The 15,332-nt window shown below is 33.7% G+C and overlaps 2 protein-coding genes across 2 annotated transcripts; one reads left to right on the top strand and one right to left on the bottom strand.

Moving 5' to 3' along the window:
- The first annotated feature begins 4,935 nt into the window (after positions 1-4,935).
- Positions 4,936-8,962, top strand: LOC131596453 (squalene monooxygenase SE1-like). Its single transcript, XM_058869104.1, has 8 exons — positions 4,936-5,344; positions 6,309-6,420; positions 6,537-6,711; positions 7,044-7,212; positions 7,440-7,658; positions 7,772-8,047; positions 8,231-8,509; positions 8,604-8,962. Exons 1-8 carry the CDS (start codon positions 5,114-5,116, stop codon positions 8,712-8,714), a joined length of 1,572 nt encoding a protein of 523 aa, XP_058725087.1. The 5' UTR covers positions 4,936-5,113; the 3' UTR covers positions 8,715-8,962.
- Positions 8,963-10,152: 1,190 nt separating this feature from the next.
- On the bottom strand, positions 10,153-14,093 carry LOC131596454 (uncharacterized). The gene is made up of 6 exons (XM_058869105.1): positions 13,807-14,093; positions 13,229-13,348; positions 12,609-12,844; positions 11,900-11,936; positions 10,848-10,905; positions 10,153-10,762 (listed from the first exon to the last, which is right to left on the bottom strand). Exons 1-6 carry the CDS (start codon positions 13,927-13,929, stop codon positions 10,683-10,685), a joined length of 654 nt encoding a protein of 217 aa, XP_058725088.1. The 5' UTR covers positions 13,930-14,093; the 3' UTR covers positions 10,153-10,682.
- Positions 14,094-15,332: the final 1,239 nt, after the last annotated feature.

Genomic DNA, 15,332 nt, shown 5'->3' with positions numbered 1-15,332 from the left:
ATTTAACTTACAACTAACAAAATTAGAATTAGAGGTAAAGCCTCTCTCGCTAGATCAAGAGTGTTAATCGTCGCAGCAACGACGACAATTTTACGTTGGGAGGCTTGTAGAGTGGACTTGGATGGTGCCATGGTTAATGTAAAATCGACCAAATGTAAGAGCAGAAAAATGATAAGTTAAACCATATGAGCGGTAAAAAGACGACGATTTTTATGCCAATTTAAGAGAATCCATAGTATTTTCTCACAAGCGCTTTAAATGTTTTGAAGTGCAACAAAAAATAAGTAGTATTGAGAGTGCGAGCTCTTCCAATGTGACAACGAGAGCTTCCGATACGATGAAGTGAGTAGACCCTAGAAAGTTAGCACTCTAACATCTAAGTACCTGGAGTCTAAGAAAAATAGTTTGAGAGTGAGAATGTGATAATACCGAAGATAGTGCTTCCTTGGATTTATATGCAGTAGACGATTAAAACTGCTTTCATCCAACCCATCGAAAGATACGGAGAATCTGTTTATCTGATCTAACAACAAGACATGCATTATTAGTTGGAATTGGGTGTTCGGTCGTTAACGAGAACTTACCCACTCTTTTGTCCAATGAAAGGATAATGTGAAATATACCTTCCAATAGAAACTTTTTTTAACATGCAGTGGATCGTCTTATATTTGTACAAATAATATTTATATACAGTGTTGTAAAAATCAGACCAGACCAGCCGGTCGGACCGAGAATCAGCCATGTAACCGACCGGGTTCGCTTGTTCGATTGCCCATGTCGTTAAACCGGAGAGAATCGAGAAAACCAACGGTTTCTGTAAACCGGTGGTTCAACTATTTTTTTTAATAATTCTTTTACTCAAAACAACGCTGTTTTGAGGTTTTTAAATTTCAAAAAAATAAAATGTCTGAGGTTTCAGCCACATGCCCACACACTAATATCAGTTTACAAAACCAAATAAGAAGACGGAACGAAAGAACAACAACCCCTTCGCCTTTTGCATAACAACCTCGTCGGCTAGCTTTAGCATAAGTGCATTCTAAAATAAATTTTTAGGGCTAATTTGCTTTGCAAGAACATACTCTGTTTCTATTTCTTAATTTCAGTTGTAAGTATAAAAAATGCTATTTGGGAGTATGCTGCAGCTTTGAGAGATTCTCAAGCAGCTTAGATGGGATACTATCAAGTAAAAGTCTAGTATTTTTGTTTCATATTAGTTTCATGTGTGATAAATTAGAATATTATTGCTTAGATCAGATATTTTCCAAAAATTTAAGAGTTAATTATATTTTTTTAGAGATTGAATGATCTGGTTCGATCGGTTTTATACCTATATAGTTTGATTATAATGACAAATTTATTAAACGGAGTTATCCGATTTAATCCAATTTGATCATAGTTTGACCAGTAACCCAGTGATTCGACCGATGAACCAGTGTCTCAGTATTCTCACCGGTTTAATGACCGGTCTAATTTTTAAAACGTTGTTTATATATGAAAAAAAAGACAATAATAGGGAGATAAGGATTTGATGGAGTCGTCAACTAAGTTTTTAATATATACTATAAATGTAACTTTTGCCTATCAAAGAAAAAATTGAATTAATTTTCACATAGTTTTTAGACATATATTTACAACTATAAATTTAAGTTTAAGGATATAACAAATTTAACATTATTATCACTAGAACAAAATTTGCGATCAATTAAACTTTAAAAAAAATTAGAGATAAAAATTATTAAAAAACAAAAAGCTTTACTAAATTTTTTAACCTATTATTTGATTAAGAGGTGAATAATATCAACCATAAATTAATCTATTAAAATTAAAGTCGAAATGTAAAGTATTTTTAATAATTCAACTCATTTTAAGTTTTTTTTTTTGAATTTCATTAAACAATTTACGAAAGTAAAAAGGGTGAATTAATGAATCTGCAATAGTTATGATTCAAAGTATAAATTCAGATATTGTTTTGTTCCTTTCTTACTCATCTTTAACTCTGCACGAAGTTGATTAACATGTGCATTTATCTGAACATTGTAATGCTTGTGCACTTTATCACATACTTCATATGTATGTTTGTCTGAGAGTGCACGAGAAAGCACGAATTCAAAGATTGTCGATAACGATCAAGTGAACAAGGCTTGGTTTTTTACTATTCATTCCTTATAAGTTTCAAATATAATATTTTCAATCCGTCACTTTCAGTCTTGAACATTGGTGGAATGTGAGGGTTAACAACGATCTTATGGAGTTTGTGTGATAGAGTTACACCCTCGACATGTCGATTCCATAACAGAAAATTACTTTCTTGAAGTTTAATCGAGAGTTTTGAAACAAACACGTTTGTCGAATTTGTAAAAGCCATGACTTTTGACGTAGCTTATGAGGTTTGAATCTCATGTTACACACCTTGTGGTGAAGGTTGAGAATCAAGTGTGAGGAAGAAGTCACACATTGATTAGAAAAGGGAAGAGTGAACATTTTATAAGTGAGAGAATCCACACACCTATCACCTTAAAGTTTTAGGTGGACAAGTGGTGTGTCTCTCACAAAGTGTGTCCCAAGTTAAAAAATTGCTCCCTCGTTGACCCTCCGAGTTGTCTCAAACAGTGGTATCATGAGCCTTTAGTTTGAGATAGGGACCGACTTACTTGTAGTTGAAGAAAGTCAACAGATACATGTAGTTAAAGAAAGTCAACGAATACATGTAGTTGAAGAGGGTCAACAGATACAAGTGTATGTGGAAGAGAGAGCTTTCACATGAGAGGGAGTATTGTGTATAGACTCACACTTGAGGGGGAGCATTGTGTATAGACTCGCACTTGAGGGGGAGCATTGTGTATAGACTCACACTTGACGGCGAGTGTTGAGAATCAAGTGTGAGAAAGAAGCCCCACATTGGTTATAAAAGGGAAGAATGAACACTTTATAAGTGAGAGAATCCACACACCTATTACCTTAAGGTTTTAGGTGGACAAGTGACATGTCTCTCACAAAGTGTGTCCCAAGTGTAATATGATCTCTCGTTGACAACCCCCCCCCCCCCCTTATTGCATCTATCAGTGAAGTCTGATTCTTTGAATACCATTGGAGATTTGATTTGGATGATGAAAGAAAAGCTTCTTTAAAGCTTTGATCGATGTAGTTTTGATTGCAATTCTTACATACAGATGAAACTTCAGTTTCTCTAAAATTGAAACTCCTTGTTGAATATGATAAAGAAGAAGATCCTAATTTCTTTGAAATTGGGGATCCTTGTTAATCAAGATGAAGAAGATGATGATGGTACAAGAACGAGTATGATGCAGCGGAAAGTTTACCATGTTTGATGAGAAAACTCTCATGATGTAGATACATGTATTCACGGTGAATATACATTAAAGAGAGATCAAGCTTAGCTTGTGAATGATTGTTTCATTGATGAATGAAGCCTATCGCTTTTATATTTATACATATTATGCAAATGATAGGAGTTAGTTATTCTTTTGTAATTTTCATAACTAACTTCCTAACTACCTTACTATATAGTCCTATTTGTATAGATAATATATTACCACATAAGAAAAACAAAAAGATAAGATAATAATGGATAACGATTTGATATAGTCATCAACTAAGTTTGTAATATCTATATTTGTAATATAGCCTTTTCTTCATTCCAATTTTACCTTAGAAATTTTTTGGTAGTTACCACAATTATATAATTTTTTTTTTCATTTTTATTCTAACTTCTATAATATTTTTTTATAATAACTTTTTTTTCCTCATTTTAACTCTAATGTGTGTTACAAAAAATTAAACAAATAAATCCTATTTATATTTTCACATGTCTACGCATTGAAAAAACGGATAGACTAATATCAAATTTTTACCTGTCAAAGAAAAAAATAAATTAATTTTCACATATTTTCTAACATGTATTTTAAACTACAAATTAAGTTTAAGGCTATAGCATTACTATTATTTTATTATTTGTTATTGAAATAGTTTAGATAAACCTGGTAATTATATTAATAAACACTTGGTTTTATAAATCACAAACAAGTTGTTTATTTAAAGAAACTTTAACTTAGATTTATTTATTCAAATAGAGCACTTAAACACTTTTGTTAAACTCAATAAAATTATATTAAAAGGATAATAGGAACTTTGTGCTTCTTAAGGAATATTAAATGAAAAAAATATTATCTTAAAAGTTATACATTGATTTTCATAAAAATACAATTTTTATTATTTAATTATTTTTCTAAAAGCAAATTTATCAACTCCTAAGGCAAAAATTAGTATTACCCATATTAAAAATAGTTAGGATTAGATACTAAGAAAGTGACTAGATACTTTCCGTTTTCTTTTTAGTTGATAGCTCTATAGAACATCAAATGCAAGAACGCATGTTTGAACCTGCGATATCTGTTCTATTCACTTTCAGGTACATTTTACTTTTAGATACATTTAAATCGGTGGTATAAGATAAAATAGAATAAAATGAAGTGATAATTAATAAGATTTTATTATTTAAATTTACAAATAATTGATGAAATAGAATGAAATTGATAGAATCTATTCCATTCCATTCATTATTTTTTTTCATCTAATATACGTGATGAAATAAGATATGTTTTAAAAGATAATTAAATAATAGAATGAAATTTATATTCATATCTATTTGGTTCAATTTCCCTCTACATGTTATGTTCTATGGATCCAAAGATAATTTTAAAATAAAAAGGAGGATTCTAGCCACTAAATTGCAGTCAAGTTAATAGTGAAAGTCCGAATAAGAACAAATGGAATCAACGATACAAGCTGGATTTACACCCATTATCCAGCACCCACGCGGCGCACATTAGTAAAAAAAATTCACTGTTAAAAAGACAGCTAATATGATGCGTCCGTGGCCATTTATAAACAACGAACCTCGCATTCCGCATGCATTATAAAATGCGCACCCCTTTCTTTCATTTTCTGTTATAATAACCGATAACCGTTCAATTTTCTTTCTCTGCCATCTCGGCAAGAGAGAGAAATTTGAACGAGAAATTTCATCTCCGCCGCCGTCGTTACCGTCGTAACTTGTTTTTCCGGCGAGGTTTATGTGAATCGGTTTATAATGGATCTGTATTTGCTCGGTTGGATTTTAAGTTCCGTTTTGAGTTTATTTGCGTTGTACAGTTTGGTTTTCTCCGGGGAGAGAAATTCCGCTAAGCCGGTGAAGCAGACTGCGGAAAGCGTGACGACCGATGCCGGAGAAATTAAATCGGAGAAGCTTAACCGTGACGCTGATGTTATTATTGTTGGAGCCGGTATCGCCGGCGCGGCTTTGGCTCATACTCTCGGGAAGGTATTGTGATTTAATTGCTGATTTTGTTTTTGTTACTGTGCGTGGTTGTTGATGATGATTTGAATTGAATATGGCGTTGTTTTTATATGGTTTTGGATTTTGAATTGACGTGAAACCTTTTCTGGCAATGGAGAAAGTACAATATAGCAAAAAGGGAAATGAATAGCTATTTCTGTTCGTTTGTGTTTTTTTTTTTTTTTGGTGTGGAAAATTTGGAACAGTGCGTTTTGAATGAAAGTGGCATTATGATATAATTGGCCTTTGGCAGTGATCACGTACTTGTTGTGTGGTGGTTATGCAATTGATCATTTGGAATCATGTTTTGACTAAAATTCTAATTATGCAGAATTCTATATAGCACCGGCACCTCGGAGAAAAAAAGACCGAAACTGACACTGACACTTCTAATTACTGATTACGTATAATTTATTCATTTTTTCTACTTGTTACTGATGTGGACTTGTCAGTGTCGGCGTCCTGTTGGTGTCCGTGCTTCATAGGCAGGTTTTTATTATATGCACTTGACTAATATCTCACTTGTTTGTCTTAAACTTTTTTAGCTGGTTGATCTTCTATTTAGTGTTGTTGATCAATTAGATTCTTATAAGGCCTTGTTTAGATTAATAATTTACTTTACAGCATATAGCATAAGGGCTTAACATATAAGCGCTTATGGATAAACTATTTATATTACACAAGATAAAATAAAGTCAAATTGTTTTGTATAAATTATAAGTTGTTTTCATAAGTTGTCTTGAAAAACTTATGGAAGTAAGCAGAAAACAACTTATGAAATTCCAAATAGTCTCGCGACTCGCGAGTGTTTATGCTAGCAGATGTGCTCAAATAAGCCTATCCAAATAGGCTATAAGTCTTATGAGCTGTGTTAACCAATTTGGGTTGAGTAATGTTTTCCTTCTAAAAATACATAAGTGTTGACTATATAAATTATTGTGGCATATAGGATGGACGAAGAGTGCATGTCATTGAAAGAGATCTGAGTGAACCTGACAGAATTGTTGGAGAGTTGCTACAGCCTGGAGGCTATCTCAAATTAGTTGAACTGGGACTTGAAGGTGGTGTAAATTATTGAATTTTTAGGTTGTGGCTGATCACGAGTGCTGGAAATACTCAGGGAAATTTTGTTTTGATCTTCCTATTGCTGAATGGTCTTTCTTGTGTTTAACTGCAGATTGTGTGGACAACATTGATGCTCAAAAAGTGTTTGGTTATGCTCTTTTCAAGGATGGGAAACATACTCGTCTCTCTTATCCCTTGGAAAAGTTTCACTCAGATGTCTCTGGCAGAAGTTTTCACAATGGACGTTTTATTCAAAGGATGCGAGAGAAAGCTGCCTCTCTTCCCAAGTAATAATTTCTTCCTTTGGATGTATAATATATGCTTGTGCTGTGTATTCTTTCTTTACCAGTAAAATTTAACCTCTCATAGATACCTTTGGGTTGATTTGGTTGATATTTATGTTACCTGAACCAAATTAGTTATATTGCAAGTTTTCTGGTATTAGTTTGTGTCTTGATCATATCATCCTAAGGATGGTCAATTGATATAAATTCTCATCATACAATTGGAAATCATTTTTGAGAATTTTCAATTTACGTTTTTATAACTCAATTGAGCTGAAGATGTATTCCTGTTAGCTCATATTTAAATGGTGTTTTTCCTTTTTCAATATGTGTAGTGTAAATTTGGAACAAGGATCGGTCACTTCCCTACTTGAAGAGAAGGGGACAATCAAAGGTGTGCAATACAAGAATAAAGATGGTCAGGAATTGACAGCTTATGCTCCTCTTACCATTGTTTGTGATGGCTGTTTCTCAAACTTGCGTCGTTCTCTTTGCAACCCTAAGGTAAGAATTCCTTTCAGCATGATTCTGTAAAGTCTTTCTACAGTCATATTGTTAACTTCTTTCTATGAAATAAATGACGATGATGAGCAAAAAAATAGTTGCTGTAATTCATTTAGAGTTGTTTCTTTGGTTTACAATAGCAGCGTTTTCTTACTACTGAAGGTTCTCAGTCATGCACAAAAGTCTGTAGAATTCTGGATTAACATTCTATATTGCTTTATTTGCAGGTAGACAACCCCTCTTGTTTTGTCGGCTTAATTTTAGAGAACTGTGAACTTCCATGTGCCAATCATGGCCACGTCATACTTGGAGATCCTTCACCAATTCTTTTCTATCCTATAAGTAGTACGGAGGTTCGATGTCTGGTTGATGTACCTGGTCAGAAGGTTCCCTCTATTTCAAATGGTGATATGACCAAGTATCTAAAGACTACGGTTGCTCCTCAGGTAGCTATTATTCTCCAAGTTCTATAAATCCCTTTTTTAGCCTTGGCACTTGGTTAGATTACCCTTTTAGTTCAAATAGAATTTTGTTCACATTAAGTTGCAAATGATTGCAGGTCCCCCCTGAGCTTTATGATGCATTCATAGCCGCAGTGGACAAGGGCAACATAAGGACAATGCCGAACAGAAGTATGCCCGCAGATCCCCGTCCTACTCCCGGCGCCGTACTGATGGGAGATGCATTCAACATGCGTCATCCACTAACAGGGGGCGGAATGACAGTAGCATTGTCTGATATTGTGGTGCTGAGAAATCTTCTCAAGCCTTTGCGTGACCTGAATGATGCACCAACACTTTGCAAATACCTTGAATCCTTTTATACCTTGCGTAAGGTAATGTTGTATGCATTTTATTGGTTTTGATCAAATTTCGAACACAAATAAATAAGCATTCAGAAAGCTATCTAATAAGAAAGAGTAGAATGCCTTTTATTGCACCAATCTTGACTTCACTCGACACTCGACACTTTTAAAGCTTAAAAGTTAAAATCCTGATGTTAGTCATTCAATTTGCAGCCTGTGGCATCCACCATAAATACATTGGCAGGTGCCCTTTACAAGGTTTTTTGTGCATCCCCTGATCAAGCAAGGAAGGAAATGCGCCAAGCTTGCTTTGATTATCTAAGCCTTGGAGGCCTATTCTCAGAAGGACCGATCTCTTTACTTTCAGGATTAAACCCTCGTCCCTTAAGTTTGGTTCTCCATTTCTTTGCTGTCGCAATATATGGTGTTGGCCGTTTACTATTACCATTTCCTTCACCTAGGCGGGTGTGGCTCGGAGCTCGATTACTCTCTGTAAGTATAAACCTATTATTTTTATTTCAGTTTTTTGAGTTAGAATAAATAGCATACAAATTAACTCTTCTAAACCAAATTTATCTATTCCTAGGGTGCATCTGGAATCATCTTGCCCATAATTAAGGCTGAAGGAATTCGCCAAATGTTTTTCCCTGCCACTGTTCCAGCTTATTACAGAACTCCTCCGGTTTCACAAGAATGAGTATTAACAAATGCATTTCCGAAAAACAAAGTTTCTCTCAAGATGAGCTAGCTTTATCATCCATACTTAAGAAGTTAAGGGAAGGTTGATACTCTGATAGATTGTATACATTATGGCCTAGTGTGTATTCTTTGTAGTTTGTAACTGGACGATCTCAAAAGTTCAATCATGTCTTTTCTAATTCCTTTTTGCTACTTTAGAAAATTGAATGCATTGCCTCTTAATCAGATGTCCGGATTCAAATCCAACCGCACTTCATTATAACACTGTGCACATCATCATTGCCATAACTAAATATTCATTAAGAACCACAATCATTGCCATAACTAGATAATGAAGACTCAACCAGAAACACTCGCTAATAACAGCAACTATATACATAGTACATACTCCAAAAGATTACTTCAAACTAATGGTAGGTTGTTTTTTCGTAGAATTAAAAGATGTTCAAAAGCAATACCAATAATAACTAAATGCAGGGAACCGTGCATCATATAGTTACGTTCATCACTCATCATCCATTGAAGTCCACTTCCACGCTGAAGTCATTATAAAAGAAGTAAAAAATACGAGGAAAAATCGATAGGATTTTCTTTTTATCTCATGTATAATTTTTTTTAAAGCCATGATGATTTCAGCCATGAAGAGTTTTGGAAAACACCACCTTTTCAGTTCTCAGAGAAGATTAAGAAAACATACAAAAACATTTTGTTAATTTTTTTTAGACAAGCATTGCTCAAACTATGGTGACAATGATATTAACTCAGAAATGCTAAAATTTTCCTTTACTCTGCATTAGTTCCTCTGTTTGCTTTGCACCTTTTTCTTAGCACAGTTTATTTATAGCACATCTGAATATTGCATTGAATATGTTCCTCAAACTCGTGATCAATGTCAATTAATTTTATATTAATTGGATTTAATTAAATTTCAAACCCATGGTAGCAAAATTTATTTATTGGAGAAATGCGACATTTTTTAATTTGTACTGTACATTCTAAATTGAAGTTGTATCAGAGTTCTGCAATATAGATATGTGATTGGGTATCCTAACTTACAAACTAGCTTTTAAAATTGAAAAGTAAACCCAGTTAACATAATATCAAAGTCGGATTAATGATGATAATGCGAGAATTAAACCCAGGTTCCACGCTAGGCTGCATGATAGTATGTGTTGAAGTTGTATGAGTTTCACATTCATAAGGTTTTCAAGCTGATGGATGGATATATGTCTTTTGACACCTTAGGAGTTAATTTTTGAGATTGAGATCAAAACAACATTTGAAACCTGTAAAACCCTACTCCTCAATTGTATTTGCTAAAGCCCAGAGCCATATCATAATCAATTTGATTTAATAACAAACAATTATAAACATGTCTATTGACATCATTAAGACCAAGGGAAATTGGAGTTGTCACGTAATCTTAAAAACCAATGGAAAAAAGAAGAAGCAATCCTACATACATTAAGATTGTACTCGGTAATAATAATTACAACATAACATATGCTCAATTGAATTCCTTACAAAACTGGATTTCCTCGTTGTGCTATTCTAATCAGCACAAGCAGCTTTCCTAATTAGTACAAAAACTACTAAATTATCAAACAAGTGTATGTTTAAACCTTGACCATTATTAGAAATGTAAACTGTAACTGCCACCAGCTACTTACCTATACTATTATGATTTTTGGTTTACGGCATTGCGACCAACCTCATTGTAATACAACACTACTATAATGTAATAATTGCCCAAAATTAAGGTTTCCCTTGGTTTACGGCATACCAGTAGTGAACTACATCAACTTTTTTTTGTCATAAAAATTTATGTGAGTTGAACTCCGAAAACTCACCAAGATCAGAGCAGATCTCAAACTACTACATCAACTTTAGACACGACCCCAAAATTATTATTGTTTTAAATACCTTGCATCCTTCAAGTTCCCATGATTATTAGGCAGGGTTGCATTTACAGACTATGATTCTTTCTTTCTTGTTGTATGGCCTCATATGAACTCATTACTTCTTTGAACTTAGCCTCAGCAGCCACTGTCACATTATCACATCCATGAATCTTTAAGTAATAATGACACAGATTAAGATAACAAGATCTTTATGATATCACAAGACCTACCTCTATCCTCTTGGTTCTGGTCAGGATGATACTGCTTTGCCTTGGTCCTAAATGCTGTCTGTGAAGAGATAAGAATAAAATATTGTCAATGAAACTAAGGCCTAACAAAGATCAAAGCAATATATAGATAACAAAATAAGAAATAGTTATGCATAGTAAGTATGTATGCATAGTAAGTATGCCGAAAACTAAGTTAAAAAGGTATAAACTTAAAGTAGATCATTGCTGTAAATCTAATATTATATAAATATAACAATGCTAGCATTGTTCTCTAATATTGAATGAAATTTATACAAGTCTCACAAATCATGGTAAGTATGTTAGAGAATGTATTATTAGTATTTCTCATTAAAAAGTCATCCACAAAACTTCCGAGCAAATCGACTATTTATTGCACCATCATCATCAATACTACGTACGCTTTGATTGGTTTCATAAAAATGGCTGAATAAGGCAAGAGATTAAGAAAAGAGAAATGGGAAACTCTCCTACTTTTCTATTAACAGTAAAGTAAAATGGCGAAACTTCTCCAACTTAGTTATCAAAGAAATTGAGAAGAGCAAACAAATTCTGATGGGTCCCACATAATTACATTTCTTCATTGAGTTGGGTTGCAAAGAAGCAAAGCAATGTGACACACTTCTCGCAACCAAACAGATTCATATAGTCGGGAAATATATGATATGAACTCCTTTATACTCTGGAGCATTCTGCAGGTCATTCGGCACCATGCCGTAGGATTTTGCTAGAGGCCAATCGAGATAGTTTAAGTCTACAAACATATTGTGGCAGTCTTATAATTTTTTTAGAGCACAAATAACAGACAATATTTTTCACGTGATTTCACTAGCGGCCAAGTTACGAAACTAGTTTTCTATTTAAGAAGTAATAATGGTGCTAACCCTACCCTGTCAAATAACATCAATGGAAAGTGTCAATGGTAGCCATGTGATACAAACCAGAAAATAATACGAGAAATAGACAGGAGATTATCATCAATCATAGTCACAAAGCAAGCTTTCAATAATATCTTCGATAAAAAGAGAAATTACCTTAATTTCAGCATCTGTATATGGTGTCGTTCTAGACCTGAGATCCATAAAAAAAAAGAAAAGGAATCTTTATTTGATAATCATGAACGCAAACAATCATGCTATTGCTAACTTTTGATGCAGATGGTATATGATTAGAGCAAGGGGTTTCCGTTCACACATAATGGTCTATCAGCTATGAACAGATACCAAAATCACATACTTTTTTATACAAGTTTTTTTTTATAGGGAGATCATAGTCATGTACTGCTTCAAGTAAAGATATGTTATTGCTCACCCTCCATAAGTACCATATAATATTAGTATACACTAAGAAAAACTATTGTTATCGAACATTTTCTACTTCACAACATAATATATATGAACCGTGATATCTTGTGGTCCCTCAAGTTTAGAAGTACACAAAACAATTTCTATCAAATCACATTCCTGAATTAGATGAGACATTGTCTGAATATATACTTATAAAGTGGAAGCATCTCTCCCCCTACAAGCAAATTTGTGACGTTAAGCTAGACCCAAAATGAGTGGCCCGAAGATTTCACCTTAATTATTCCTATATGACTAAAACAAAACATAATGAAGATCATCATTGCAAACAAGAAGCCCGGATCAACTGTTGAATATACTTATGGGTATTACAGCATTCTTAGCTAATTTCTGCCAATGCAAGATGCTATATACAAAAACACTAGATTTCTGTGAGTACCTGTCGAGACCCAAAACTGAGTAGTGGTGTGATAATAATGAATAATTTATGCTTCCATTTTCCCTTGGGTAATTTTTCCACTGGTCTCTGAAGGTTTGTTCAGCCTTCCAATACCAATCATCTCTTGGGAAATTCTGATGATATGTACCAGAACCATTTTCCTTCCAGTTCTCGGGATTTCGTCTATACTTATTCCTTTCTCTATTAAACACCTCTTGCATACGCCTTATTCTTTCCTATAAAGAGAAGATAGAAACATTACCGAAATAACTCATCACAAGTGATTACCATAATCTTAAGTGACTCTTTCACAAGTGGTTATCATATTCATAAGGGACAATCATTTGTGACTTAACATAAGTGATTAATCATAAGGCTCAAAAAAAAAAATCCTAGCATAAACCAACGAATCAAACATCTAAGCAACCAAAAACCATACTTCTTTGCAGATTTCTACAATCAAATAATAAAGATTGCAGACAAATTTGCTTCATCCGAGAAGGTTTCCCATTTTGAAAGATCACAACACATCTTCAATCTTAAACTCTTTTAAAAGGAAATGACTATTTTCATAAAACAACAAAATTTGCAACTACCAAAAATTTTGATTAAAAACTCACCACTCTCTCCATCTCTTCCTCGTACTCCTCTTGCATTCGCTTATTGTACCTCTTCCACGCTTCTTCTTGAAAAGCCGTTCGAAAAGAACTGCCACTCCCTCCTTTCAACGACCTGGACAGCTACAAAGAATTCAATAATAACAATCATGCTCAGTTTCATTCCATTTCACATCTCTTAATACTTCAAAGATAAGAAGAAAACACATCTTCACAGAATATAAGATTATATACATACATAGATATGTAATTATATACTCTGAAGATTGACACCAGAAACACGACACCGACATTGATACGTCCACACTGACAATAATTAGAAAGAATGAATAAATTAAACATAATCACAGCTCACAACTTTTTTCTGAGGTGTCCGTGCTACAGAAATTATATATTCATGAACTTTGTTAACAATTTAAAAAATAATAAATAAAAACGTTGTTGATGATGATGATTTGATGTTGCTAGTGATGAAATTAGAATCAAATTTATGATGTAAACCCTAAAAACACATATAAGACAGAAACAAAAACTAGAAAAATGACTAGAAATGAATTGAATAGTGAAAGCGTAGAACTCACGGCGAAGGTGGTGGCGGTAGCGCCGATTAATCCGAAGAGGAAAACTCCCCAAAGTTTGATATCTTGAACAAATTTATCATCGTTGCTGATTTTCCTATCGTCATCACCTTCATCTTCCTTCATTTAGAAAAAAAAAAAAAAAGAGTATCGATGATAATTCCAGTAAATAATTACTCAACAATTCAGACACGGATCTATCTCAGTGTTTCTCTGCTTTCTCCTTTTGACTAATTTGCTTCCTTTTTCCTTCTGCATGAGATACCAGTTGATCAAATTCGCCATGACCAAACAAAGAGTTTTTTTTTTTTTTTCCTTTTCTTTTCATGATGTGGTACTAGGAGGTGGAAATAGAAAAGGCCCATCTACGCGGGCCTAACTCAGCCCAAGGCTTTATCTGTTTTTTCTTATATAAATAAAAATCATTAACATTTTAATCTCAAAGACGCACCAAATACATAATAAATTCTCTTTGAAAAACTTCAAATTTAAGTTAAAAATAAATATGAATGTTGACATTCGAAATATAAATTTATAAATATTGAAATTCAGACGTGTCTCGGCATAACACACCAAAATCTAAACTCAGAACTACAAACATGTTAAAAGGTTAGTCTGAATTTCAATCTTCAGGTTTAACTTACAGAGATTGAAATTCCAATGCTAGCATTTTAAGTATTCACGAACAAACGTTTGCCTATTTCTTCTCTTTCATTTCATCAAATTTGAATTCAAGTGAAAACATTGCTCACTATTGCCTACTCATGCACCAATTTTTTCAATCTTTCTCACAAATTCTACTTCATTACATTTAAGTTTAGTGTATTTGTCAAGTTCTAATCCAGCATACCACACCTAAACCCAAACTAAGAACTACAAACACATTAAAAGGTTAGTATGAATTTCAATCTCCAAATTTAATTGACGAAGATTGAAAACTGAACGCTGCCAATTAAGTATCTATAGACAAACATTTGTCTCTTTCTTCTCTTTCATTTCATCAAATTTGAACTAAAGTGAAAAATAACTCATAATTGCCTACTCATGCACCAATATTTTTAAACAATAAAATGTCTTAAAAAAATAAGGACAAGCAATAAACAGTTAACAATAGAGGCAGTTAATATAAAAGGTGCCCCAAAAAGGATGCCGCTGTCCAAAATAATTACAAGAAGCCCTTAGAGGGGTAAATAGAAGTACAACCAAAAGAAAGTATGGGGGAGGAGAAATCAGTCTTCACTTACCAGTTTCCCATCTAGGACCATCTTAAAAGGATCCATGGGGCTCAAATCCAAATGGAGATAAAGAAAGGCAATCTGTCTTCGCACTTCCTCGAAGTGATAAACGGCAGTCGCCACGACGTCATCCATAAGTTGCGAGACCCGCTCCTTTATGCTTTCAAGATCACTCCGAGCTTCCTCGAGCAACTTCTTTAAGTCATCCACTTCTTCATGTTGAACAAAGGTCTGAGTGGCCACTCCTTTAGCAAACGCTTTCACATCGTCCCTTCTCCTCTTCATTTTCTTTAA

The sequence above is a fragment of the Vicia villosa genome, linkage group LG4 (genome assembly GCF_029867415.1).
Source record: "Vicia villosa cultivar HV-30 ecotype Madison, WI linkage group LG4, Vvil1.0, whole genome shotgun sequence".
NCBI classification, from domain to species: Eukaryota; Viridiplantae; Streptophyta; class Magnoliopsida; order Fabales; family Fabaceae; genus Vicia; species Vicia villosa.
The sequence above is the reverse complement of the archived record's forward strand: the minus strand, read 5'-3'. Positions and strand labels throughout refer to the sequence as shown.

Coding starts and splice junctions, on each gene's coding strand:
- LOC131596453 (XM_058869104.1), top strand. CDS start 5,114: ATGGATCTGTATTTGCTCGGTTGGATTTTAAGTTCCGTTTTGAGTTTA. Junction 7,213..7,439: donor GTTCTCTTTGCAACCCTAAG/GTAAGAATTCCT, acceptor CTTTATTTGCAG/GTAGACAACCCCTCTTGTTT. Junction 8,048..8,230: donor CCTTTTATACCTTGCGTAAG/GTAATGTTGTAT, acceptor TTCAATTTGCAG/CCTGTGGCATCCACCATAAA.
- LOC131596454 (XM_058869105.1), bottom strand. CDS start 13,929: ATGAAGGAAGATGAAGGTGATGACGATAGGAAAATCAGCAACGATGAT. Junction 13,349..13,806: donor CTACCGCCACCACCTTCGCC/GTGAGTTCTACG, acceptor AATTCTTTGTAG/CTGTCCAGGTCGTTGAAAGG. Junction 10,763..10,847: donor CCAGAACCAAGAGGATAGAG/GTAGGTCTTGTG, acceptor ATAATGTGACAG/TGGCTGCTGAGGCTAAGTTC.